This window comes from Mesoplodon densirostris, chromosome 9 (assembly GCF_025265405.1).
Source record: "Mesoplodon densirostris isolate mMesDen1 chromosome 9, mMesDen1 primary haplotype, whole genome shotgun sequence".
Taxonomy (NCBI): Eukaryota; Metazoa; Chordata; class Mammalia; order Artiodactyla; family Ziphiidae; genus Mesoplodon; species Mesoplodon densirostris.
The window spans coordinates 53,868,967-53,895,884 of NC_082669.1; the positions used below are offsets into that span (position 1 = coordinate 53,868,967).

General features: G+C 41.5%; 1 protein-coding gene across 2 annotated transcripts in view; it reads left to right on the top strand.

Moving 5' to 3' along the window:
• The window catches only part of SLC25A13 (solute carrier family 25 member 13), a 209,686-nt gene that overhangs the window by 114,807 nt on the left and 67,961 nt on the right, over window positions 1-26,918 (top strand). The window contains exons 5-11 of one of the 2 annotated variants that reach the window (XM_060108215.1): window positions 1,508-1,647; window positions 17,695-17,841; window positions 19,883-20,021; window positions 20,776-20,869; window positions 21,087-21,171; window positions 24,792-24,879; window positions 25,363-25,521. In XM_060108215.1, the coding sequence (XP_059964198.1) occupies window positions 1,508-1,647; window positions 17,695-17,841; window positions 19,883-20,021; window positions 20,776-20,869; window positions 21,087-21,171; window positions 24,792-24,879; window positions 25,363-25,521 (852 nt within the window). The remainder of the gene's footprint in view (window positions 1-1,507; window positions 1,648-17,694; window positions 17,842-19,882; window positions 20,022-20,775; window positions 20,870-21,086; window positions 21,172-24,791; window positions 24,880-25,362; window positions 25,522-26,918) is intronic. The other variant, XM_060108216.1, reaches the window with a different exon arrangement.

A 26,918-nucleotide genomic window follows, 5' to 3' on the forward strand; every position in this document is an offset into this window, starting at 1 on the left:
TAGTAGTAGAATTTAAACCCAAGTAATTTGACTTTCAGTTCAATAATTCCTTCTCAGAGGTTTTAGAGCCAAAAAGAAACTTGCCGAGTCTCCTCCTACTTAGTCCATTTCATTCATCACCCCCCACTCAGGTCCTCAATTCTTGATTCACTTCATTTTTCTTATGCCCTTTGTCTCTTTTTTTTCTCTTTTTTCCTAAAAGTGGAGAAGACAGAATAAATTCAAAGAAATTGAGGGTTACGCTTAAAAACTTCTTATTTTGTTGTCCTTATCAGGGCCAGCCTGAGGTTTTCTGCCATCTTTTATAAAATTTATGCCTGGCATAATTCTGATATTTTACTGCCTTCTTCGTGCAGATACACACCCAATCTTATACTGATGGCAGCACTACTGTTTCTTCATGGCAAGGCTTTTAAAATTTCTGGAAACTTTAAAAGCATGGAATAAAAACTTGTGAGTGTAAGGGTGAATGGAAGTAGGAAATTTGGGGGAAACAGTGGAAACATGTGCCAAGATTTTTGGCACCCTTTAGAGAATTAAAGAATTTACTTCTTTTTTTTAAATAGTTGCAAAGGGAAAAAAACAAGGTAGCAGGCACAGTTTGCTCATAAAGGTGAGCAGGTTTGGTAGAGATATTTAAAGATGTGAAGGCCAGGACAAATTCATTAATATAATTTGTGTCCCTTTACCCTCCAAACATACACTCATGTTGGGAGGCGGGGAGACTAGTAAATAAAAACGTGAAACTTTAGAAAAGTAAGGTTTTTCATACTGTTGTTTTCTGTTCTCTGTCAGTCCTCTTACAGTTTTGTGGTAGAGGCTAAAAAGAGGGGTAGAATCAATATTACAGTACATTTGGTAGCCCATCTTAAAATGGGATTATTTGGACCATTTGAGAACTTCTGTCAAGCCAGAGTGTGCAGGATAAAGTTAAAGGATTGGGCTGTTGGCTGTTCCTCCCATTACCTTTAAGTGTGGCCTGATGAACAGTGGAACTTTTTAAAGCTTAAATAGTCTTAGTGCTGTTGAATATATGCTTCAAGATTTATATCTAACTGATTTCTAAATCCTCAAAAACATATTAATAGCTTGTTAAAGAGGAATGTATTTAAGACTTGTGTAGTGTTCTGTGTGTTTCTGTATGTACATGTGTGTTTCCTGCCACTAAAGATTGAATTATATCCCCTGTGCCTAGAAAATAACATTTGTTGAAACAAAAACAGATGATGATATGAGATTTAGCTTATTACTTTGGTTTGCGACTGCCTTTTAGGGCTTTTTGTGTGTGTGTGACTTCTTGATTTTTTCCTTTTATTTTATTGGGTGCATTATTAACTTTGACTTCATGAGACTCCCAGTTCTATTTCTGCCGTGATTTTATAATCTGTGTTTTTAAAGTTGAGTTACTTTTTATACAAAGAAAGTAGCAATATCCATTTAATAACAGGTTTTATAAGGAAGAACCCGATGTGCTTTGTTTTAATCAACCTTTCTTTTCTCTTTTCAGAGGACGTTAAGCAAGTTTTTGAACAGACCACAATTCATCAACATATTCCATTTAACTGGGATTCAGAATTTGTGCAACTACACTTTGGAAAAGAAAGAAAAAGACACCTGACATATGCGGAATTCACTCAGTTTTTACTGGTGGGTCTAGCCCTTATAAAAAGTTAAAAAGAGTGAATAAGTAAAACTAGGATCATGATGCACATTTGCTAACCCTGGCCAAACCATCCTATTTGGAAGTATTTCTTTATTAGTATGTAGAAACTATAGGATTAAATAGACTCTTACAGACTCTGCAGAACCCCTTCCTGCTTAAATGGAATACACATTGAGGACCCAGGAAATCAAGTGATTCGCTGAAAGGTCACATAAATCAGGAGGGACAAAATCAGAACCTGAACTCTTGGCTTATGACTGGTTCCACAACTACTTACCAGTATTTTGTTTTTCCTTGGGAAATGGACAGGTGTCATCATCAGCATCTAACCATAGAATCATTTCACCTGAGGCCTTTTTATAGACAAGACACTGGATCTAGACCTTGACTGCATATTGGAATCACCTGGGGAGTTTTAAAAACTATTGTTGTTTGGGTCCCCCATCGCTAGAGATTAGATTTTGTGTGTGTGTGTGATGGAGGGCAGGGAGGGACTGCTTGGGCCTTGGGGTATTTAAAGCTTTTCAGGCACTTCTATTGTGTTGCCAAGTTTGAGAATCACTGTTCAGAGCACTAGCTGTAGGTATCCGGTATCCGGGGTTCAGCTCTGTGGGAGTTATCTACATTTCTGGGACGCCCCTGGCCCAGTCCCTCCTGACTTCCTCTCTTCACTCCCTGCTTCGTGATAATTTCACTAGGCCACTGATGATACTAACAGAAGGCTAGTAACAAAATATGATCACAGTTTAGTTTTCCTCCTGAAGCATAATTTTAAGACTGTTGATTCAGATATTGTTTAGTCACTAGAGATCAATATCTAGATAATGTATAGGTCTATGTGATAAACCACTCTTTCTTTCAGATTTTTATGCATTTGTTTTGTTTCTCTAACAATTTTATTTTATTAAATATAATATTTAAAAGACTTGTTTAAGGGAATTAGTTTGCTGTGTTTAAGTCGTGGGTCTTGAGGAAAAATTTGCCAAGGAAACCATCTTTTTCCTCTTTTTTTAAAAAATTGAAATGTCGTTGATATACAATATTGTGTTAGTTTTAGGTGTACTATATAGTGGTTTGACATTTGCATACATTCTGACATGTTCACCATGATAAGTCTGGTAACCATCTGTCCCCATACAGAGTTATTACAATATTGACCATATTCCTAATGTTGTGTATGACATCCTTGTGGCTTCTTTAGTTTATTACTGTAGGTTTATAGCTCTTCATTTCCTTTGCCTATTTTGGCCCCACCCTCCCCCATCTGCCTACCCTAAACACCTTCTCTTCTTTGTTATTAGTAACATCAGCAGTGGGTATCTTGGTGGCCCTGCATCCTTCGTGTGCCTGTGACCTTGCCAGAGTCTTCTGAGGAGTGGTTGGAAGCACAGCTGTGGGGCGGAGGTGGAGGGTACAGGGACACACGTGCACCGTGCCGTGTGCTCGTTCACTCAGCATTTTGTGGTCTCCATTCATAGGCACAGTGTATGTAATAGGTTGACTTTAATAGGTGCTTCTCTTTTTGACTTTCACTGGTATTGTTATGATATCTAAAATGTCATGCTTTGTAGTTTGCTTTTATTTTCCCAGTCTTTGAAAACTTAAAAAACAAGATGTCTTAAACATGCCTTTGTATTTATTTTAAAATGTGTTAATGTCTATGAATTCCCGTTTGCAGTTCTATATAAACATAAACCTGCTTAAATAACTCAGGTGGAGAATGCAATGTGAGTTGTTAGGTTTGTGCTGTTGTTTATACAAGACATCGCGTGCAGTAGGAGGTGGTATTCATTTTGATGAGGAATAATTACAATAATGCTATTGAGACAAATGCCTCCAGTTGACTTTATGGAACACAGCCTAATTAACTTTTAGTCTTAATGGGTTGTTAGCAGGGGTAAGGATGATCGGGTTTCCCTTTAAGCAAATATCAATTATGCCGAATTGAGTCAGCTGTAATCCACTCAGCTGCTTCTAGGCCTTCCTCAAGATATGGACAAGCCAGAGGCAAAGATGAGATGACTCAGGGATGACTGATTAGGTTTCCAGCTGCAGTTTGTGGGGCATTCACTTGTATTGGACTCCATTCTATACTGGTGAATACACTCATCCCTCAGTGTCCTGCGTGGGACAATCTTGACTTTGTAGCCAGAATGCAAGTGCTAAACTTTTACTAGATTAAAATGGTCTTGGTAGGTAATTAGGGCTCTGCTTTTGTGTCCCACTCCAGGCCCAGAGTTAAAGGAATTAATAGATGTATCATGATAGACTTGCTATGAATGAATGCCAATGAAATGCCAGTTTTGGTGTCTACCATTGGGTCACTGTCCCACTGCCCCCATTCAAATGCTTCCTTTGCTTCCTTTGAAGTCTTTTCTGAATGAAAGTAGAGCCTCAGACCCCAACTTCAAACACTTTGTTCTTTGGGGCTCTTTTCTGGATGCAGGGACCTTCTTAAAGATGTAAGTAAACGTAATCTCCTATGTTTGGGGCTCTTGCTTTATCAAGCATGTGCCCGCCTTTCTGCTGTGGGGCAGGGCTCAGAAACACAGGCACCAGCTCCCTGGCTGGTGCCAAGGTCCTGAAAGAACTGCCACCATGCATGCCACTTGCCTGTCACCTGAGGAGGAAGAGGAGCAGCCAGCCGTAGGGTCAACTTCACAGTGCTTGTGACCTCAAGGAGCCTGTTGTCAAAAACACTGGTCAGTCCCACTGAAGGGCCTAGAAGGTATCAGCCTCACTCTTGTGTGTTAACCTGTGCTTATGTATGTGCACGTGTTTGTGCCTGGTGAGCAGTGCAATTCTCTGCAAGGTCAGTTTTTTTCCCCTTCATTTAAAAAATATTTTATTTTATTTTTATTTATTTATTTATTTATTTATTTGGCTCTGTTGGGTCTTTGTCGCTGCGCACAGGATTTTCTCTAGTTGCAGTGGGGGGGGGGCTACTTTTCGTCGCAGCGCATGGGCTCCTCATTGTGGTGGCTTCTCTTGCTGCGGAGCATGGGCTCTAGGCACGCAGGCTTCAGTAGTTGCAGCATGCGGGCTCAGTAGTTGTGGCTCGTGGGCTCTGGTGTGCAGGCTTCAGCAGTTGTGGCGCACGGGCTTAGTTGCTCTGCGGCATGTGGGATCTTCCCGGACCAGGTATTGAACCTGTGTCCCCTGCATTGGCAGGTGGATTCTTAACCACTGTGCCACCAGGGAAGTCCTAAAAAATATTTTACCATAGGGAAGCTGGTGTGAGTTTGTTATAAGCCACCATGTGGCTGGAGGGCTCCACATGTTCGTCTGGGTACTGTCTGAGGTGGTTGGTGCCGGTCGTGGGCATCTATTGAATGCTGAGCTGGAATGTTGTTTTCTGTGCTTTGGTTATAAAATTCATAAAGTGGTGAATCAGCTTGATATACTTGGAGCTAAATTTGCCTTGTTTGTACTTTGTATCTAAATGATAGTGTTGAAGCAAGTAGCAGGGATGCAAAGCCTCCCTTGTAGAGTCTTGGTAGGGAAGGATTGCAGAAGGGAGTGGAGCCACAGTCCTGTTACCCCATCCTTAATACTGTTGCATCCACTGCTGCTGTCTTTTCTGTGCCGGGTTCTATCATCTCCACTTAACTGCATGAGTGATGGTGTGTACATGTGAATGTGAATATAGTTTTATATGTTGCAGTGTACGTGTGTGTATTTTAAAATAGTCTGTAAGCCTTTCCAACATATCTGTACTCTCAGCTCGTAGGGCAAAGCTCTAATTTTATGGTTACTAGTTGAAAAATGGATTTTAATATACTGAAAACATTATATTTAGAAAACAGTTCTGAGAAATTTTCCTATTCTATACCTGCTGGAACTCCTGTTCATAAATGATATTAACATAGAACTCTCTACCCTGTTTTGAAGTATTTTTGTGATTGTTACTCGCATGAGGCAAGCCACCCAATTCATCTAATGTTTGCTGAGGATGTAGGCTTTGTCAAGAGGCCTTGTGCAGAAGGCTCAGAGGTGCAGAGGTAACAACTTTTGAAATACTTACAATGTACATGTCTGGGTGGGTGTTCCTATGTTTATTCGCCTGACAGCTCAAAAGGCACAACTGCAAACAGATATAAAATATATACCCTATGAGGATGCTCTTTTATAACAAAAATCCTTAAGGGTTTGTAGCATAAACCCTTATGGCAGGTGTAAACCTGAAACCAACATTCAAAGTGTGGTTAGAGCAGCCGTCCAAAGTACAAAATTAGAGGGCCAGATACTACTATAAGGTCTATTTAACAGACCCATTTTACAGATGAAGAGTCTGAGGCCTTTTACTTTAGAGTCTCTTAGCAGCATCTCATTTGTGATTTTGATTTGCATTTCCCTAATGACTGATGATGTTGTGCATCTTTTCATGTGCTTGTTGCCACTTGTACATTTTCTTTGGAGATGTGTCTGTTCAAATCCATTACCTTTTTCTTATTGGATGGGAGTCGTAGGCAACTGTGAGCACAGAGTGAAAGAAAGGCCTCTTAAGTTTTTCTGCCAAATTATTCTGTAAAGTCGGTACTGAGAGTCACTCTCAAAAAAAGAAGTAATAATAACAACAACCTTTATAATTTACAAAGTGGTTTTAAATATCCTGTTTCTGATGCTAGCATCCCCCAATACCCTGAGAGGTAATTATAATTATTCCCTATTATATACAAAAGAATAAACAGACTCTAGGGTAAAATTTTGCATTTACAGGTAATTTTATGGGGAAATGCTCATGGCTTTCAATAGGGTCCCAAAGGAGTACCCCCAAAGAGTACAGACCCACTGTTCTAGAGCTTAACTTCTTCCATAAGATCACAGACATGTGAGGGATTAAAAAATATGATGCCATTACCACTGTACTCCACTATATTGTCTCCAGGGCCATGGCTATGAAGTTAGTTTCTCTTCCTGGAAGGGGCCATGTTTCTGAATGGGGATGTACAGTCATGCATTACTGGACATTTAGCATTCCTGATCCCGGCCATTAATTGCCAGATATGATTATAAAAAAGCCATAGTAGGGGTATGTGTTATGGTTGTTTCCAGTTATTTTATTTTATTTTATTTTTTTTGCAGTATGCGGGCCTCTCACTGTTGTGGCCTCTCCCATTGCGGAGCACAGGCTCCGGACACGCAGGCTCAGCGGCCATGGCTCATGGGCCTAGCCACTCCGCAACATGTGGGATCTTCCCGGACCGGGGCACGAACCTGTGTCCCCTGCATCGGCAGGTGGACTCTCAACCACTGCACCACCAGGGAAGCCCATCCAGTTACTTTTTTTTTTTTTTTTTTTTGGCCACACCGCACGGCTTGCAGGATCTTAGTTCCCCGACCGGGGATCCAAGCGTGGAGTCCTAACCACTGGACCGCCAGGGAATTCCCCTCCAGTTACTTCTTGGTAATGGTTTATAATCATGGGTATATATTTCACATATAATTATTACAGTTTAAAAATCATCTACACATAGGAGTTTCTAACGGCTCTGGTCTCAGGATATAAAAGTCTCAGATTACTACCCAATGCGATATGCTTGTTAACTGGAAAACTGTTGCTGTTAACTACCTCTCCTGTAGCATTTTCCTGCTTAGAAAGTGCTTTGGCTTGTGTTGGTCTTTACAATTGCCTTAGGTGTTAAGCAGTTGCTATTGTTTCTGTATGAAAGATGAGCACGTAGAAGCTTGGAGGAGTTTTTGTTCAAGATGAGACAGGTGGAACAGAAGTTGGTTTTAATTTTCCTAAATCTGTAGCAGTGTTTTCAAATTTTGTGTAAAATGCTTCTGAAGTGATTTTAAAAGGCGGTGCCCTGGGCCTCTGTCCCCACCAAGGGTCTGATTCAGTAGGTCTGGATAGGGCCTAAGAAATTGCCTTTCAAACAGGCGTCCTGAACTGTGATGTTCCAAATGGTCCGAGGGCCACACGTTGAGAAACATTGGTCTAGATGACAAAACCCTGACTGTTTAAAAGCAAAGAATCTGGTGTTCAGGTCTCATTCTAAGGCTGATGGGGAGCTAGGAGAGGCAAACATGATCAGATTGGTGTTTCAGAAGGACTGCTCTGGCTGTTGTGTGGACAGTCAAATGGAGAGGGATCTGACTGGGAGAGGGGGATCATCTGGCCATTTTCCAATCCAAGAGAGAAATGACTATGGCCTGGGTTGGATGGTGATGGTAATGAGCTAAAGAAAATGGGTTCAAGAAAAGTTCAAGAGATGGGCCTGACCAGGCTTGGTGATCTGTTAGGATGGGGACAGTAAAGGATATGCAGAACTCATGGTTCACTCCTGGATTTTAGGCTTGGGCAAGTGGGAGGATGGTGGTGATTTACCAAGACTGGGAGCACAGAGGGGTGGGATGGAGGACATGTTGGTGAAGGCCTGTTAGGAGTGCTTTGCATGTAATCACCACTGATCATTTCATGGAGCCAGGAAGTTTCTTCTGTTTCCAGAGGCCTTCCTCCTATTACTGTAGGAAGAAGACTCATGCAGAAATCAGCAGTGCTCTAAATTGGTGGTGAGGCCAGATTTTGAAGGTGGGATTCCATTAGTTAGCCAAGAAATGGGATAGCTGGCTTGGGAGGGAGTGGGGCTAAAAATCCTCTCTAATATCTTCTCATCAAATAGAGTTTAAGAATGAGGGCTTTCCTGGTGGCGCAGTGGTTGAGAGTCCACCTGCCGATGCAGGGGACGCGGGTTCGTGCCCCGGTCCAGGAAGATCCCACATGCCACGGAGCGGCTGGGCCCGTGAGCCATGGCCGCTGAGCCTGCGCGTCTGGAGCCTGTGCTCCGCAATGGGAGAGGCCACAACAGTGAGAGGCCCGCGTACTGCATAAAAAAAAAAAAAGAATGAAGTTGCCTGACCCAACAGAAAGTCCTCATCACAAGGGTGTGAGTGTTTTACCATAACTTTATTCAGGTCCTCCTTTTGTCAGGAGATGGATGATGAGACTCAGAGAGGTGAATCGTAGTTGGGAGAGCTAGGAGTAGAACCTGGGACTCAGAGCTGTGTCTGGTGTCCCGACCAGCTGTTCATATTTGTTAGGACCCTTGTCATCAGATCACGTGAGCCCCAAGCTAGCCCTGTTGGATGCCAGAGCACATGCATGCAAATAAGGCAACTGACAGTTTTGGTTCTTTTCGTTAAATCAAACCAACCAGTATTTTGGTTTATGGATCAACGTGGCATACAGACCAACCTAAGTCTTTTGTGTGAAATGGACATATTGGTTTTCAGGTTCTGCGCCCTAGAGAGCAGAGTTGTGTAAGTCAGCAGCCGCAGGTGCTGGTGGTTAACCATGCGTCCCTCTGGAGGCCAGAGATTTGCTGCTCCTGGTGAGCTGTTTTGAGTCATAGGGTTGCGACTATGTATGTCAAGGTATCCTGGTTTAAGGCAAAACTTTCAGCACAAAAGGCTGTGTTGTTAAAAAAGAAATTGTTCCCCCTGCCAGCCCAACATCACCACCAAACAAAAGAAAATATAACCTTCAACCATGGCAACATCAAATTCTCAAGCTTTGGAATTGAAAGGGCATTTCAGGTGTTAACAAAAAACAATCCTTTGTAGTAGAACTTGCTGAAGCCACAATTGTTTAAACAGGTCAGTGGACCACTAACAAAATCCTTACTTAGGATTGAGTAACCCAAGCCATTTGTGGCACCCCCTCGGGTACCCCAACTTGCCATCTGTATTAGTTAAAATATCTAGACCCTGGATCTTTAGTAGCCAGAGACCATGATTATATTTGCATTCTTAACATGGGTGTGATTTTTATGTTGATTTTAAGTTGGACCAGATGGGGTCTGTGATACAGTTTTGGTACTGCTTCGTAAATACAGTACCACTTGATGTTCCAAAATGAAATAATGAGTAAAGGCAGCTAATGTTGTTTGCCCTCAGCTTCTCAAGAGATGAGATTGTGTTTTGTGTCCAAATGGAAACCACTGCTAGTTTGGCGCCGAGTGACCAGAGATGGGGGAATAGCCTGGTCACTTGGAGAATTAGACCCAGGATTCTTTTCATTCGCGCTGCACTTTCTGCTCTCTGGGCAAAGGAAATCAGAATTCATTGTGCTGTTGTGTCCATGGTGTTCATCACCTTGCTGTTTTGTTGAGTAGCCTGTTGTGCAGGCTTTCACAGTAACATCCTGGTGAAAATAAACACACCATATAGCTGTTACCCACTGTGAAGTTTAATGTTGAATCAGAAGAGGAAGGAAATTGAGATAGAAAAGCTCTGTACTGGTTGTTGCCAAGGTGTTGCTGTGTGTGCAGTGTCACATGCAGCACTGCTACTAAAGACCCTTTTAATTAGAGACCCCACCCAGTGAATTGGAGATGAAATTTCACGCTGAACCCTGGAAGTCTGACTGCATAGGCTGAATGTGGGGAGCACAGAAAAATGTTGAGAATGGGAACTACTTATCTCTCTACCTATTCCATTGCCAAGTTCCATTTTTCACTCAGTTTAAAAATACGTGGATCTTTATTTTAACTAGAATTTTTTCCTCTAAATTAGCATAGGATTATGAAAATGATACTTATATTAAATAGTAGAGGTCCTGATACTTGATGTAATATAGAATTTATTTGAAATAGGACTAAATATAATACCATATTTTATAAGCAAACCTTCTTTATACATTTTTATTCCTCATTTTCATAAATAATTACCTGCATTTTCCCCAGAATTCTTCTACCACCACCCCTAAAAAGAAATTCTTTTGAATTATATCTTTGTTGATAACCTGTTGTTATTAAAATTTTAGATATATATTTTTTAATTTCAAAACTGTACAAAACACAAAAATGCGAAGTAGTCGGGGGTGTTTTTTGGTGTTCTTGGCTTTATAATATAAGTCTAATATAAATCATCTGGATCTGCTGCTTGTTTTGAGGGTCTGTTGGTCTTTTTTTTTCTTTTTTTTTTTGGTTCCTGATAAATTGTTTTCAGGCTGAAGCACAAACTTGCGCGTCTGAATAGAGGTGGAGAGAATTTTTGCATTCAGAATATACCCCCTTGAAAATTGGAGATTATTAAGGAAATGACAGGCCTGGAACTCTTAGAAGCATGAATGTTAAACCAAAAGTGGTGTAACCCCTATATATGTGTATTTCTGTACAGCTAGCGACTCTGAAGAGTTTGTACAGCTAGCAAACTCTGAAGAGTTTGATTTTTTTTTTCCCCTCCTGCAGCATTCTGAATGGGTGTGTCAAAGTAGTTGGAAACTGCTACAGTAGAAGCCTAGTCCATTAATCATCACATACCGGAATAGAGGGAACAGAAAACAGCTCACTGGCAAATGTAAAGAGAAACTGGGCCTCCTTTCACGTGCTGGAGCCTTAGAGGTGGCCGTCCAGCTCCTTGCTCTGTGACCTTCTGGCCTTAGGTGAAGGAGGGCCCTTTCTCTTTACAGTCTTTCCTGGCTCCATCAACAGCATTTAGGAAGCGCCCTGTGGCCTGTTACTGATAAGAGCTCTCTCGGGAGAGCCGTGCCTTCATCCCAGCTCTCTGGGTTTTCCACAGGGTCTCAGGCCATCGATTTTATTGTCTGTACTCACTTATTTAGGTATTGCTCCCATTTTTGTCATCTGCCTGCTCTTTCTATGCATTGTAGGATGATCTCATCCATTTTTACAACTTTATTTTTTTTTTCCTTCTGGTTTTTGGTAGGCCTTCCCCTAAAAGGAATGGGCAGTCCACGTAGGATAAGGATATGGCTCTGGAGCCAGACCGCCCGGCTGCATATCCAGTTTCATCCTTAGCGTCACGCGACCCTCAGCTGCTCTTTACCTAATTTTTCCATCTACAAAATGGAGGTGGTGGGTAATCCCACCGTATAAGGTTATTGAAAAATGAAGCAGGAAAATGCAGCTGTCCCTGGAGCATAGCCTGTGCTTAACAACAGTAAATGTTAGCCTTTTGGGGTTTTTTTTCCCCCTAAAATCCTGTTGTCTGCATTTCTCAGATTTACATTTCGACCTGTACCTCTGACTTTCTTTTGTTTGTAGCTGGAGGCAAAGCTCATCTCACTCCAGGTTTCTCCCCGTGGTCAACTACCTCATCTCTTTCCCCTTAAGTATTTTCTTTGTGGTAGATTCTCCTACCTCTCCCATCATCCAAGGTGAGAATTCTTTAAGAAACTCTGGTTCCTTTTTTTTTTTTTTTTTTTTTTTTCAGTACTTGGGCCTTTCACTGTTGTGGCCTCTCCCGTTGCGGAGCACAGACTCCGGACACGCAGGCTCAGCGGCCATGGCTCATAGGCCCAGCCGCTCTGTGGCATGTGGGATCTTCTCGGACTGGGGCACGAACCCGTGTCCCCTGCATCGGCAGGCGGACTCTCAACCACTGCGCCACCAGGGAAGCCCCTCTTGTTCCATTTTTATATATAAATCACCACCCAAACGTTTCTTAAAATCTCTTTTCCAGTTATCTGTCCAGATCACTTATGATCCCCTTACTTATGGTTTTACCCAAGGCAGCATAAGTTAGTGGTTGGAATTCTCAGGTTTGGAATCCGACAATACTTTGGTAGAGATCTCAGCCTCTCCCACCTCCTGGCTGTGTGACGTTGGACTAGTTACTTAACCTTCCTAAGCTTCGGGTGCCTCTGGAAGATGAAGGTGTTATCACTTCACAGGATTATCGTGAGGCTTGAATGAAGTCCTGTCTTTGAAGTTCTTGGCAGAGCCCCTGGCCCGTAGAAGTGTTCAGGCACTCAGCTGTTACTGTTATCCTCCACCCTAACTGGTCTTCGTCTCTCTGTTCCTGTTGTTGGTTCAGAATGACTTAGCAGAACTGCTGTTCCTTACTTACTAGGTGATTTTTTTAAAGACTCCAAGAACTTATATTGGAACGGACTTTAGAGGTTTTTAAACCATTCACCTTGACCAAAATCAAAGCTACTTTATATTAAGTGCCGGTCACACGTGATGTCTAGTTTTTACTACTCGGTGCAGTCAGGTGTTGCTGAGGCTCTGAGATATAAACACACTTCCCTAAGCCCTCCCAGCTAGGAGCGCCATGACTGATACTTGAACTCTGCCCATTCCTGTCCCAAACTTCAGATTTGTCATTATAACAGATTGCTTCCACAACCCCCTGTATAAAATGAAATAAAATAGAATATGAAAAAATAAAAAAATAAAATTCCTTGACGTATGTTTCTCAGCCAGTAGTTGCACAGGTATTTCCAGTGACTGGGAACCCCCTACTTTGCAAGGTGGCCCATTTCATTGCTAAATAGTCAGGTTAAATACTTCTGTGTTTTGTGCTGAAACCTGATCCCTCTATCTTCTCTCCATTGATTTTTTTTTCTTTAAGAAATACAGAGGACCAGTCTAACTTCTTTTTTACCTGATAGTCCTTTAAACCTTTAAATATTTGAACGTAACTATTGCTTCTCCCATTGTTCTCCTCTCCCCCGCACGAAGCACGAGTTTATCCATTCTGGTCCCTTTCGTTTTGGAAATGAATTGTAACAACCCATGCTCTAGACACCATGCATACCAAAAGCTCGCCGTCCCAGCTTTACCCCCTCTGGACTCAGATCTAGGATGCTTCACCATCTTGGTAGCCCTGAATAGGGTTAGGTTTTCCTTAAACAGCTGTAGAGGTGCCAATGGAGAGCTTTGATGTTAAGTCAGTCTACCCTGAATAGTGAGCCTGGCTATTTGTTTCAAAGGTCATTCATTCTTGAATTAAGTATTTATAGAGTACCTGTGTGTTAGCTCCCCGCAGGCCTCCTTATTGGTCTTTCTCCTCCTCAATCTCTTGAGGTTGTGAGCAAGGCTGGGAGAAGGCCCTTTAGATTTGGTTTCTCTCCTCCATGGTCTCTGCTATTGTTAGGAGGACAATCCTGGTGTTTGAGAGCACATCAAAGACTTCTGCCTTAATGAAAAAGTTTTGGGAATTTTATTGCTTTCTCATGAAAATAGGCTACAGAAAAATCTAGAGCACTGGAATACTTTAAAAGCAAATTGAATGTTTATCTTCTTATAGCTATGAAGACTCCTAAGTGTCAAATAATATTTTGGGTTTTTTGGTTTTTTTTTTTTTGCGGGCCTCTCACTGTTGTGGCCTCGCCCGTTGCGGATCACAGGCTCCGGATGCGCAGGCTCAGCGGCCATGGTTCACGGGCCCAGCCGCTCCACGGCATGTGGGATCTTCCCGGACCGGGGCACGAACCCCTGTCCCCTGCATCGGCAGGTGGACTCTCAACCACTGCGCCACCAGGGAAGCCCTCAAATAATATTTTGTAATCAAATTCCTGACAGCGCTTTATCCAGGCTTCCCACGCAGTATAGTGAGGTATTAGGAGCAAGGTCAGTGCAGCGGGACTGCCTGGGTTTGAATTCCAGCTTTGCTGCTTCCTGTCAGTGAGACGTTCGTTTCCTCAACTGCTACAGTGGGGTTAATAATAGTTCCTACCTCATAGGGTTGCTGTGAGCATTAAATCAGTTTATCACTACAAAGCACTTTAGAACACTGGCAGGTAATGTATGCTTACAAAATGCTGTTATCGTGGCTGTTTTATCATTTGAGGTAATAGTTTTCATTTCCTCACCCAGAAGAAGAAGTAGTCATGACATAAACAGATGTTCTTCAGAAGGCAACCCCCATCTTCAGTAAGCTACTTTTAAGTTTGGGGAAACACATAACTAAACGTTTTTACTATACTCTACTATTAGAGAACTGCCTGGATCTACCTTGCTTTTCATGGAATTTAGTGTCCCCAGTCTTTAAGAACTGTTGGAAACGTGTTCTCAAGTTGTTCTTTGTTAGGGTTAGAAGTGCTTTCTTGTACTGTGATTGCGGGATTCCCGCTACTAAATGTTTAATCGTGCACAGAAATGCATAGTGAGGCCACTTGTCCTCATTACAGACGCACCCCCTGTCCTGCAGTGGGAGCATCAACCCCACTTGGGTGTCTGTGTCCCAGTTAGACATTCTGGATGGATTGGTATTAGTGTTCCGGCTTCCTGCTCTCTGAGGAGTTGGAGTGACCGGGGAAACTGATGCTGCTTTTGATAGAATGATCTGAGGAGCCCCAAGACTATTTTAGTTATAAACTAGGGGAAGTGGTAAATAACTGAACGCACTTTCTGGTATTGTTGAGAGTAATCTTGGCTTACGATAGCTTTAGCAGTGGGTCTAGCAATTCAAAGAAGACTGTGTTCATTTACTTTCAATTGAATACACACTGTGGTCATTTTTCACTATGGGGTGTTTAACAGTTGGTTTCATCCTTCCTTTTAAATTGGAGACACTTGTACAGGGGACCCCTTTTTGTTCAATACATTGTAATTTGTTCACTCAGTTGGTTTTATACAGTACCTGTCACTGAAGATTATGTCCATGGTTTATTGAGTACCTGCTATATCTAAAGCATTCTGCCCACACCGTAAGTAGGATGAGCAGGACAGTCTCTTTTTCCTGGCAAGGTGGGGGAAAGACAGGAATGTAAATAACTGATTATAATGTAGGATGGAGTAAGACAAGTCTTTTTTCGCGGGCCTCTCACTGCTGTGGCCTCTCCCGTTGCGGAGCACCGGCTCCGGACGCGCAGGCTCAGCGGCCATGGCTCACGGGCGCAGCCGCTCCGCAGCATGTGGGATCTTCCCGGACCGGAACACGAACCCGTGTCCCCTGCATCGGCAGGCAGACTCTCAACCGCTGCGCCACCAGGGAAACCCAAGACAAGTCTTATAATTGAGGTTCAAGCAGGAGGCCACATGATCAGATCAGTTATTTTCAGTTAGGAGGCCTGGTTATATTTACCTAAGTGGTGGCATTTGAGCCACCAAGTGGTAGGATTTCAAGAGCTAGAGCAGAAGGCTATAATCTCCGCCAGGTGGAGGGAAGAGTGTGGACAAAGGCCCGGATGTGTGGAAGGTCTGTCCAGGCTGGGCATGGGGTGCCCTAGACCAGGCTGAGAGTAACTCCTTGTAGGGTCTAGAGAGCCTTGCTTTGGAGATAGATCTTTACAATGAAAGGTTTCGGCTGAGGGTGATTGAAGTCAGATTTGAGATGCTGAAAGGCAGCTGTTGATGTGTGCAAGGTGGATACAGAGGTCAGAGAGGAGTGCCAGACTGACAGTTGGGCCCATGGTGGCCATTCAGCTGTGGTCTGAGGAGGCCTTGAACCAGTGGTCAGGAATAAAAAAGGGAAAGATACATTTGACTGAACTTTCAAAGGTCCAAGTGGCTTAATGTAGTAACTGGTTTACTCTGGGGGAAAGGAAGCTGGAAGAATTGAAAATGACAAGTTTCTAGGGTAAGTGACCGGGAAAACAACATGCTAATAATTAAGCTTTGAACATGGGAGAAGGACCAGGTTTGAGGGCTGGGTGGGAGACATATAGTAGTGGACTTAGCAACGTGTAATTTTATGGCCTTTACAAGATACCCCCATGAGTATATTCGCTAAGCAGTTAGAAATTCTGGCACAGCAGATAGAGTGAGAGACTTGGATCTGGGAGTCAAGCCTTATAAGAAATCTTATAAGAAGACCTAGGGAGGGGAGGTCTTTGCCTAGGAGAGTTGAGTGAGAAGACCTGAGGACAGAGGGCTGACACGTGCCTCCTATTTAAGGAGTGAGTGGAAGAAGCACTAGAAAGATTAGGGTCCCAGACTAGAGTTCCAGCAGGGATAGGCTGGATCAACACTGGCAGATGCTATAACCGAGAAGAGGCTTTTGAATAGGATAAGAACTCTGATTCTTATTATTGTTTTGTCTTTAAAAATGTTTTATTGTAGACACTTTCAAACCCCATAAAAGTAAGGATAAAGATATGATGACCCACCGTGTTCCCACTATACAGCTTCAATTATTATCAATATTAGTCTTCCTTTATCTCCCCACCTTTCTGTGGGAGGAGAAGGGAGATAGGATACTTCAAGGCACTTTCAGATTCATGTCATTTCTCCCACACTTTAGTTTGCACTACTTCATGAAGACAGTTAGTTTTCATAAAACTGTAAGTCATTATCTCACCAAAGTTAAAAAAAAAAGTTAATTCCTCAGTATCATCTAATAAAACTTTTAAATTTAAATAATTTAAAGTCCTTGAAAGCCACATCTGGGTTGCCTTTTAATTTCATAGAGATTAGATCTCACTCTAAGGGCCCATTTGGAAAATGGACAGAGTGTCTTGAGGAAGAGAATATAATACTCTCTGCAAAAGGGATGCTTCTCCTACACAGCACATGATGGGTTTTGACGGGAGACCGTGTTTTATTTTTTGATACACTTATCCCCTGAGAATAGCAATAGAAATCTAAGGTTGAGCTTCCTGTCCTTAGATCATATGAATTAAAACATGTATCCAATGGCACTGCCACAGTTTTGCCACCTCTGATGCATGTACCATCCAGTCCCTAATTCTAGAGTGTTGGTCCGCAGTCGGGACATATAGTCCTCTCTGGAGACATTTTTGATTGCAGTGGCCTTGCGGAAAAGGGGCTACCAGCATCCAGTGGAAAGAGGGTAGGGATGCATAGGACAGCCCCCATAACAAAGGCTTAACCTACCCCAAATACCAATAGTGTAGAGGAATAGCATATTCCTGAGCAGAACCACCCTTTTCAATCTGCTGTTACATCACACGTTTGTGAACCAAGTTACCGTTAAAAATTTTTCTCTGTTCTTTGGAGAGAGGTTAATGTCCCTGTAGGTGTTTTTCCTTTGATCATCTGCATCCCCTAAGCAGGGTTTGTCCAGATCTTTGAGCCTGCCAAGCTTCATTCTAGTTTTTATTTTCCTTGTGTCTTTGGACTAGAGCAGAACATGGAAGTGATTTGGTTTCTTTGGGTAAGAAATTTAAGGAATGTACTTTCTCAAGACATGTTCACCAGTCTGAACAAAGTTCTCTCTTTGGAAGGAGATAACTTGGGAGTGCTATTGAACAAGTGTGGGGCTTAGTAAATCAAGATATAATGTATATATTTCTTCACCCCGATTTGAAATTGAGCAGTCATTTGTAGTAAATGGGAAACATAAATGAAGTATTTCACCTTCTTTGTTTGCAGGAAATACAATTGGAGCATGCGAAGCAAGCCTTTGTTCAAAGGGACAATGCCAGGACCGGAAAAGTCACAGCCATTGACTTCCGAGACATTATGGTCACCATCCGCCCTCATGTCTTGACACCTTTTGTAGAAGAATGTCTCGTAGCTGTAAGTTGTTTTTTAATTTTTATTGGAGTATAGTTAATTTACAATGTTGTGTTTGTTTCAGGTGTATAGCAAAGTGAATCAGTTATACATATATCCACTCTTTTTTTAGATTCTCTTCCCATATAGGTCATTACAAAGTACTGAGTAGAGTTCCCTGTGTTATACAGTAGGTCCTTATTAGTTATCTATTTTATATATAGTAGTGTGTATATGTCAATTCCGATCTCCCAATTTATCCCTCCTCCTAGGTTGTAACTTGCCATAATGAAATAGCTTATTCTACCTGGTGTAAGCTCAGTAAATAAGGGATTGTAAGAACAAGTCTTACAGATTATGCAGAGTTTCTTCTGTTTAAACACTAACATTTTTAAATTTTCTTAGTGATCTTGCATCCATTACCAAACTTACAGAGAGTGCTTTGCCAGTTTTAGTGCGTAGGTTAACTTGTTACCTGGATGATATGGACTATCTTAAAGAAATGTATTAACTGGCTTTTTTAAAAAGGCAAAACAGACATATAATTGCATATTAATTTGCTTTATATTTTGAGGTATGTCAGATGCTGATCTTTGCTTTTACCTGTTCTCCAAGGCAAAGTGGTTTTTCTAAACAAGTAGTGCGCATAGATGTATTCGAGGTGTCAGCAGAACAGGAACTCTGACCCTTGGATTCACTCATTCATTCAGCATGTGTGTGGAGGCGACACTGGCTGTCCTGTGTCGTGGAGCTTCCCTCCTAGTGGATGTCCAGCCACTCTCCTCCTTCATGGACCCTGAGGGTGTCCTGGAACATTCCATGGTGGTGGTTCCCAAGCCTTGGTCACGGAGCTTAAGAATCATCAGGGATAGTTATTAAAAGTGCAGATTCTGAGGTCTCTTCCAGGCCTACCCATTCACCATCCACAGGTGGGAAGGTCCTAGAATCTAATTTCTGAGGCTTCCTAGGTAATTGTGATGACCCCCCAGATTTGGGACCCTTATGCAATGGTAACTCTTCCTTTGTTAATCCCAGGGAGAGGACTTTTTGAGTGTTTTCACCATTCCCTGAGTTTGCCACAATGCTTACCATAAGGAAGAACTCAGGGGAGCTTTTCATTTTTCCTCTTTTTCTTTCTGGTCTCTCTCTTTGGAGATGCGGTGATCTGACAAGGCCTTTTCCACTCCGGCACTGTGTTAATCTCGCTCCTTTTCTTGGCCCCCCTTCGCTATCCCAGCTCTCACATCAGCTATTTCAAACGAGTAGTAAGTGAAGATTTATGTGATTGTTACCTTATAAAGAAGTGCTTTCCTAATAAAAAATATTTTGCCTTGTTAGGGAAGGCAAAATATTTGAAACCTCAAACTGAAGTTCCATTCATAATGGACATGCTGTCTGTTTTCCTTGTCCCCATGAAGAAATATGGTTTCTTACAAATTCTGATTATCAGAATTCTGACCAGTCTTAACCCTCATCAAAGCGTATGACATCTCATAATTTTACCATAATATGCTTGTTTGCTAGAAATCCTACCAATACAAAGTCTGTACTTAAATGCTGATTTATTACTACTTATAAGTAACATGACAAATCATGATATTAATGTTAGATTGACCACTTTTCATAGTATGTTTGTGTTGGTATAATAGAGTTTTACATGTATAAGAATACACATGTGTGCATGTGTATAATAGAGTTTTGCATGTCTAAGCTTTTAAGGATTGCTCATTAGATGAAATAAACAAACATAAAACATTTCCAATTGAAATTTGAACTCTGTAAATTACTACTGGTTCTGTTGTTATAATCCTACACATGTATTTAGTTTTCTAGGACTTTGTGGAGAGTACAAGTTCTGGTCATGATTAGTTGCAGTTACTTCTAAAAATCATTTATAGCTTTTTTTTAATGTGAAAGAAAAATGCTTATAAACATTTCTTTCTATACATGTTTTCTTGATTACTTCCAAAACTAGCATTTGATGTACATACTTCTGAATCTTCTTCATTCTATAAATGCTTTGTTTATTTTTCTTCTCCCCCCTCTTATTTTCAACTTATTTGAGGCTGCTGGAGGTACCACGTCCCATCAAGTTAGTTTCTCCTATTTTAATGGATTTAATTCACTCCTTAACAACATGGAACTCATTAGAAAGATCTACAGCACTCTGGCTGGCAACAGGAAAGATGTAGAGGTGACTAAGGGTGAGTGAGAATCTGAATTCTTGCCTGCAACTATCTTGGTGAGTTATTATTAGGGTAAAGAAGGCAACTAGGAGTTTATGTTATAAATTTTTCTGTCCCACTGACACATATTAACCATATGGTGCATGTGTGTTCTCCACCCTTAGATCAGACAAAACAATCTTCAGCACATTTTAAATAAACCCAAGACAGTCTTTGATTGAGGGAACCATGTAAAGTTTCTTAAATGTTTTCAAATCTTACTAAAACCTGAGCTAAATTGGCATCCTCTAAAGTGACCTTCAAAAGTACACAAGGAATTCCATAAACTTACACTGCTGACAGTGTGTGTTGATTGACAATCTCTGATCAAGATATCAGCATTTTAATGGGATTTTTTTTTTTAAACAGAGAATTCCCTTCGGAATTCCACAGCTTCATTAATATTACATCCTGGGACCTATGCATATTGAGTTTCATATCTCCTTCCTGGTTTTCCCTGACCTGCAATTTGAATGGCTTCCTGTGTCATTTATTCAAAGCCTTTGGATGACACCAAGCTTTTAGAGTCAATATTAGAGAAACTATTCTGCATACTCTTTCCAGATAAATGAAAGAACTGCAAAAATTCTTACCCTATTTGGATTGACTTGAATTCTACGACTGTTAATAATAAAGTTTGGTGATGTTCGCTCATTCCTGTGCCTTGAGTTAATGCTGCATTTAGTGGCTATTCCTTCTTGAATCTTTCCCTTTTAACTCTTTTTCCATACAGAGGAGTTTGTTCTGGCAGCTCAGAAATTTGGTCAGGTTACACCCATGGAAGTTGACATCTTGTTTCAGTTAGCAGATTTATATGAGCCACGGGGGTAAGTTGCTCTTTTTTTTTTTTTTTTTTTTAATTAGCTTAATAAAGGGAGGTTAGGAGGTGGGGTAGGAGGACCTCAGCAAACCTAGAGAAAAAGAAGCCATATTAAAGATGACTCTGAAATATGGGAAACAAGAAAAGAAATGTTTTAAAATTCCATTACGTAAATTTTAATAAGTTTGTATTTTGTTGTTGCTTGTGCTTGCTTTTCCCTCTAGACGTATGACCTTAGCCGACATTGAACGGATCGCTCCTCTGGAAGAGGGAACTCTGCCCTTCAACTTGGCCGAGGCCCAGAGGCAGGTGGGTAAAAGGGAGCACACTTGCTTCCTGGTGTTTCTTTGATAGGGTCACCCAACCCTTCTTCGCATGCAATTGCCTTTTGGACACTGGCCTCTAACCTACCATTTCTTTGTTTTGCACCAAAAATCCAGACCATTTCAAAAGGCTGGAAAGAGAAATTACTTAGAGATGTTCTGAGACACAGATAATTGGCATTTGCTTTTCCTGTGAAAGGTGGGGTGATTTCTTAGCCGCCTTAGAAGCCTAACCCTCCCAAAAGAGGCAGAAGATCTTCTTCCCTCAATCTTGTGCTGGGAGAGGTGGGGCTGGAGTCCCGTTTTGGTGTCACCGTCCCAGTGTCGTGTTGTGAAATGAAAGCTGGGCTCTGCCCCACAGAGAGGCACTTCATCAGGGCATCGCCCAACTGCCATGCCTGCCGGTTTTCTGAATATCAAAATGAGATAATTTTGTTTAGTCTGGAGTCATAGTTTGAAGGCTTTTAGACCTATTTTCTTTGTGAAAGAACTCATAAGTTATGTGGAAACAATTTGAGGAATGCTAAATTTTATTTTATGGTTAACAGAAACCAACCTCTTGAATTTGTGGAAGTCAGAAACCGAAGACCTGGGACCTCTTACATTTAACTCTTACTCGGCTTTCTATAGGTCAGGGTTAGAGAATAAAAGCCTCCAGAGCATGTGTTGTGCTTACATGGTGTTTGTAAAATAAATCCACTCACAGACGAGCGTCGTTTTAGAAAAATACCTCCTTTAAGGCAAAGCCATCTCTGAATCCTGTGAGACTTAACAGTTTTTGGCTGGGAGCTCCGGGTCTGTACAGAGACGCCAGTTTGACCACAATGGGTTGATGCGGGCTGCATTTTTAGGACGGGCAGGCCTCGGGCCAGGACGCCCTCCTTTCAGCTCTTTCCCACCCGATGGCAGCGGCAGGTTTTGTGTGCAGCGTGTAACTCAGAACGGTGGGTGTGCGCTCAGTAAACCCTAACTAGGCACCTCTGGAAAACCAGCTGGCTGCCGTTAAAAGAGGAAGCCGATTTCCCCGAGTGCAGGAGAGAGAACTGTATAATCACGTGCAGAGGTGGAAGCAGCTCTGCTCTCCCCCCCCCCGCCCCCCGCTTTGATTTTTAAACACTGCTTTACCAGATGATTATCTCTTCGTCTCTGGGCTACCAGCTCCTGTAGAAATTTGGGGATTAAGAAAAAGCAGAGAATTTTTTTTTTTTTTTAAGATTTCTCCTGTTCTCCAGCTGGCAGTGGTACCCCACAAGTTTTCTTCTACGCAATCTGCAGCTTTGGGGAGTTTCAGATGATGGGTGCTTGTGGATCCTGGCCATGAAAGGGTTAGACGAGATTGATGAGATTTATAGCAGGAAATGATTGGCTGCTGCTTAGAGGTTTAGAGCAATTCACTGGGGCCTTGCCTGGAATATTCTTTACTATGTGAACCCCCGTGGGCCTGACAACATCGACAGACTCAAGCAATGGAGGTCACTTACCTGGTAGGCTAGGTGCCAACATTTATCCTCCACAGAGGAGTGCAGGAGGAGGAGTCTGTCTTGTGTCATTCTGTGGGCACGCCAAATGTCTAGCTTTAGGAAAGTTAAATGAAAGTCTGGGATTTCATTTATTTTGTCTTTGGATGAGTTAGTGATAGTGGTAGGTTCCTCTCCCCACCAACCTATTATTTTCAAAGTATTTTCACTCATTATTTTGATGCCAGCACCTTTCTAAGTAGTGCATATTTATATCCGTGTAAATAAAACATTGCCTTTCTAACGGATGCATCTGTCAAACGAAGTTACTGTGGTTAACAGATATAGATGGAAATCATCCATCTATACGGAGATAGCATTGGATGCACCCCATGGAATCTGCAGAAGAGGTGTTTTACTTTCTTAAAGATGCATATTTCTATGTAAAGCTGTTTTCAGTTAAATCACTTTGAAGGAGATTCCAAATTATCTCATTGTATTAGAATTGTGCTACATTGACAGCAACTAAAATTCAGTGGGTTGATAGCTGGGATTGGTCATTATTTTCATTGTTCACCAATCTTAATTATCGTGGCTTTTGAAAAAACAAATGTTACTAAATGTATTTATTCATTCAACAGGTATTTATTAAGCACCAGCTATATGCCATCCTCATGTGACAGCTCTGTGTGACATAAAATTACTATTTTATTTATGTAGACAGAGAATGGAAATACTCTGAAATGTTCTGGCATCAAAAACAGTGTAAGAATAATAGGTCAAAAGAACAATCATAATACGACAACTGACTAGCCTGAAGTATGAATTTAGAAAAGATGGACAAAAAAGGGGAGAAAGTATCAAGTCACCTGTAGTACAACCACCTAGTTGTAGCCACTGTAAACATTTGGATATCTCTGGGTGATGAGATAGCCAAAATGTTAGTGTTATTATTATATGCATATACATACCAAAATAACTTTTTAAAAAATAGCATTTTCACACACAGTCTTTAACATTGGTTTTAAAAGATTATCATGAAACATTTCAAACATTTTAAAAGGTAAAGAAAATCATACCATGAATACCTGTCTACTCACCATATTCTTTTTAGCCTGTTTTTGCTTTATAATACCTTATGAACACTTTTTCTGAGCATCAAATATCTTTTACAATATTGCTTTTTTAATGACATACAATTTTGTTTTAAAGCTATATTTTGTTTTAAAGCATTATTTTTAACCAGTCCTCCATTATTGGACATTTAGGTATTCTCAGAGTTTTTGCTCTTAAAACAGTACTGCTTTTTAATATTCTTGTAGCTTGATCCTTGTTTATATATAAGATTATTTTCTAGCCTAACTTTTTATAAGTAGAATTGCAGGGTCAAAGTTCAGGTACATTTTAAGGGTTTGGGTGTGTATTGCCAAGTTTCCCTTCAGTTTATGCTTGATTAAATGGCAGATTTGAGAAGCTCTGTTTTTTTTATCATCTCTTACCAGGTTGGATATTGCCATTAAACAAACAAACAAAAAACCCCCAAACCTACCAATTTAACAATTTGATTGATGAAGAATGATGTCTCATTAATGTTTTTAAATTTGTATCACTTTGATCACTAATGAGAATTGAACATTTGAAAATGGGTTCATATTCATAACATTTTGGGGGGCACATAACAGCTTTCGTTATATTCAAACTTGATTTTAAAAATTAATAGCAGGGCCTCCCTGGTGGCGCAGTGGTTAAGAGTCCGCCTGCCGATGCAGGGGATACGGGTTCGTGCCCCGGTCTGGGAGGATCCCATATGCCGCGGAGCGGCTGGGCCCGTGAGCCATGGGCTCTGGGCCTGCGCATCCAGAGCCTGTGCTCCGCAACGGGAGAGGCCACAACAGTGAGAGGCCCACATACCGCAAAAAAAAAAAAAAAAAATTAATAGCAATAATTACTTTTTATTAATAAGAACTTACAAAATCTAATCATACCTTCCTCTTTTTATTTGTATATTACAATATATATACAACATTTTAGTTGTATCATGAGTTTAGAACCCAGTTGTAACTTCAAAAAAAATAGTATGTGCTCATTTTTGTTCTGTCTTCCTTTCTGTCTCCTGTTTTCTCACTCTGCAATTCCTGTGCGTGCAAAGAAGAAGGCCTCAGTCGATTCATCTCGACCAATTCTCCTACAAATTGCAGAGTCGGCCTACAGGTTTGGTCTGGGTTCTGTTGCTGGAGGTGAGTCATGGATGAGTGCAGATTTTTCATTTTTGTTATTCCTCTTTTTCCTCTGATTTTCCACCTTGAAATATTGAAGGACAAAGCCTCCTCTGGTCTTTCCCTGAGCTAGTTACCAGTCTGTATCTGTGAGATAGGATAATAGCAAAGGGAACTTTTCCTCGTACCTACATCTGATCCAGGGACTTAGAAGTGACTTTTTTCTCTTATTTGTCTGCAGATAGGCTTTCTAGAGACAGGTTAATAATGAGGTTAGGCTGTAGTGATGTGCTTTTTAAAATTTGAACTGTGTGTGATATCCTTTTATCAGGAGAGACTTGAATGAAAATCCACAGTTATTTATTAAGGGTGTAGAGAGTTTTAAGACTTGTATATACAAAATTTGTTTTTTTCTTCCATCCACATCTTCTCTTTGATGTTAACCAACTCCCCCTTTCCTCCGACCTTAATTTCTTCTGAAATATTGTTATTCCTTGATTTTAGCTGTTGGAGCCACTGCTGTGTACCCTATCGATCTGGTAAAAACTCGAATGCAGAACCAGCGATCCACTGGCTCTTTTGTGGGAGAACTTATGTATAAAAACAGCTTGGACTGTTTTAAGAAAGTGCTACGCTATGAAGGCTTCTTTGGACTGTATAGAGGTTAGTGCCATGTGCTAAATTCATGAAAGGGGAAATAGTAGTCAGAGGTTTGGTTTTTCCATCTGAATGCCTGAAATGTATTAGAGAGACTGTGTTAAAATGGAAATACAGCAGATTCTCAATTATCCATGCTAATGGGCGTAGGCTGGAGGCATCTAGGGCATGGCTAATCAAAACAGCCCATAATCTGAAAGCCATTTACATTGCTCTGCCATATGTTTTATTTCTTAAAAGTAATTATTTTCATAACCATCTCTAGTGAGTTTTTAAAAGGCTTGTATTGTTTGTGTTCTTGAACTAACTCTACTCACCACCTAACAGGGAAAGGCAGCTGGGGGACAGGACAGAGCCTACTTGGGACTAATGATTCTCCTTGAATATTCCACAAATTGCCTATCAGGCGAGTACCCAGGGGTTCAGTGCAGCGCTCGTTCCTTGACTGTCTCTTTCTGAGTTAAGGTTGCCCCTTTCCCTTCCTCTGACTCTGAACCCAATGGAGTTGATTCACATACCACTGTAGCCAGGCAGTCCTCCTCTATCCAGCTGCTTCTGTAATCATCTAAGACTCATTAATCAACAAGAACAGTAGCAAGAAGTATGTCATCACAAATGGAAAGGATCCCACAGACCCTGACTGCTTGACCACTGGCACTGGCCTAAAGGACATGACTTAACTTCCCAGCCACTCCCTCTGTGATTGCCTTCTACAGAGAGAAGAGAAGTAACTGTATTTGCATCAGCTAAAATCCAGTATCGTGAGGCAATTCCAGCTGAGCCACTTTGCCATTTGGCGACTGCAAAGCTGACGGGGTCTTCCCTCCCTTCCCCTACCAGGAGATAGTGTTTAGTACTCTGCAGAGACAGACCTTGAAGCCGTGTAAGCAGCCGTGTAAGCCTGTGCCTCTAGGCCTCTTCTGCCATCTGCTGATTCTGGTCTTCCTCTTAAGCACCCAAGTTAAAAATAAAACAACAACAAAGACCCCTCTTGAAATCTCTCACCTTAGAAATGAGGAGGTTTCAAACTCCAGAGAAGTTCCATTTTGCAGGTTCTTTTGTGGAGGGAGATAACCTCCATCAAAGGCCTTTTGATCTTTCCTCTGCCCTCTTTCCCTCACCCCCTGCGTCTTCTCACAATTGGGAAGGTCTTTGACCCCAGGTGATTGATGATGACCCTTACAGGGTCACTGCCTTTCATTTGAAATACTTTTCCCTCCTGGTGACAACAAACCTCGAAAATGAAATGTCTCCCGAAATGTCTCCCCGAGTAGTACAAGGTTAATGTCACAGTTCCTGCTTTGCAGTGATTCAGGCAAAGGCTACTACTACCTGTTCATGTGGGTTGTTTTCTGTGGGGAGAGCTTTGAGCCTCAAACCCGACAAATGTCTCAGCCTTGGCA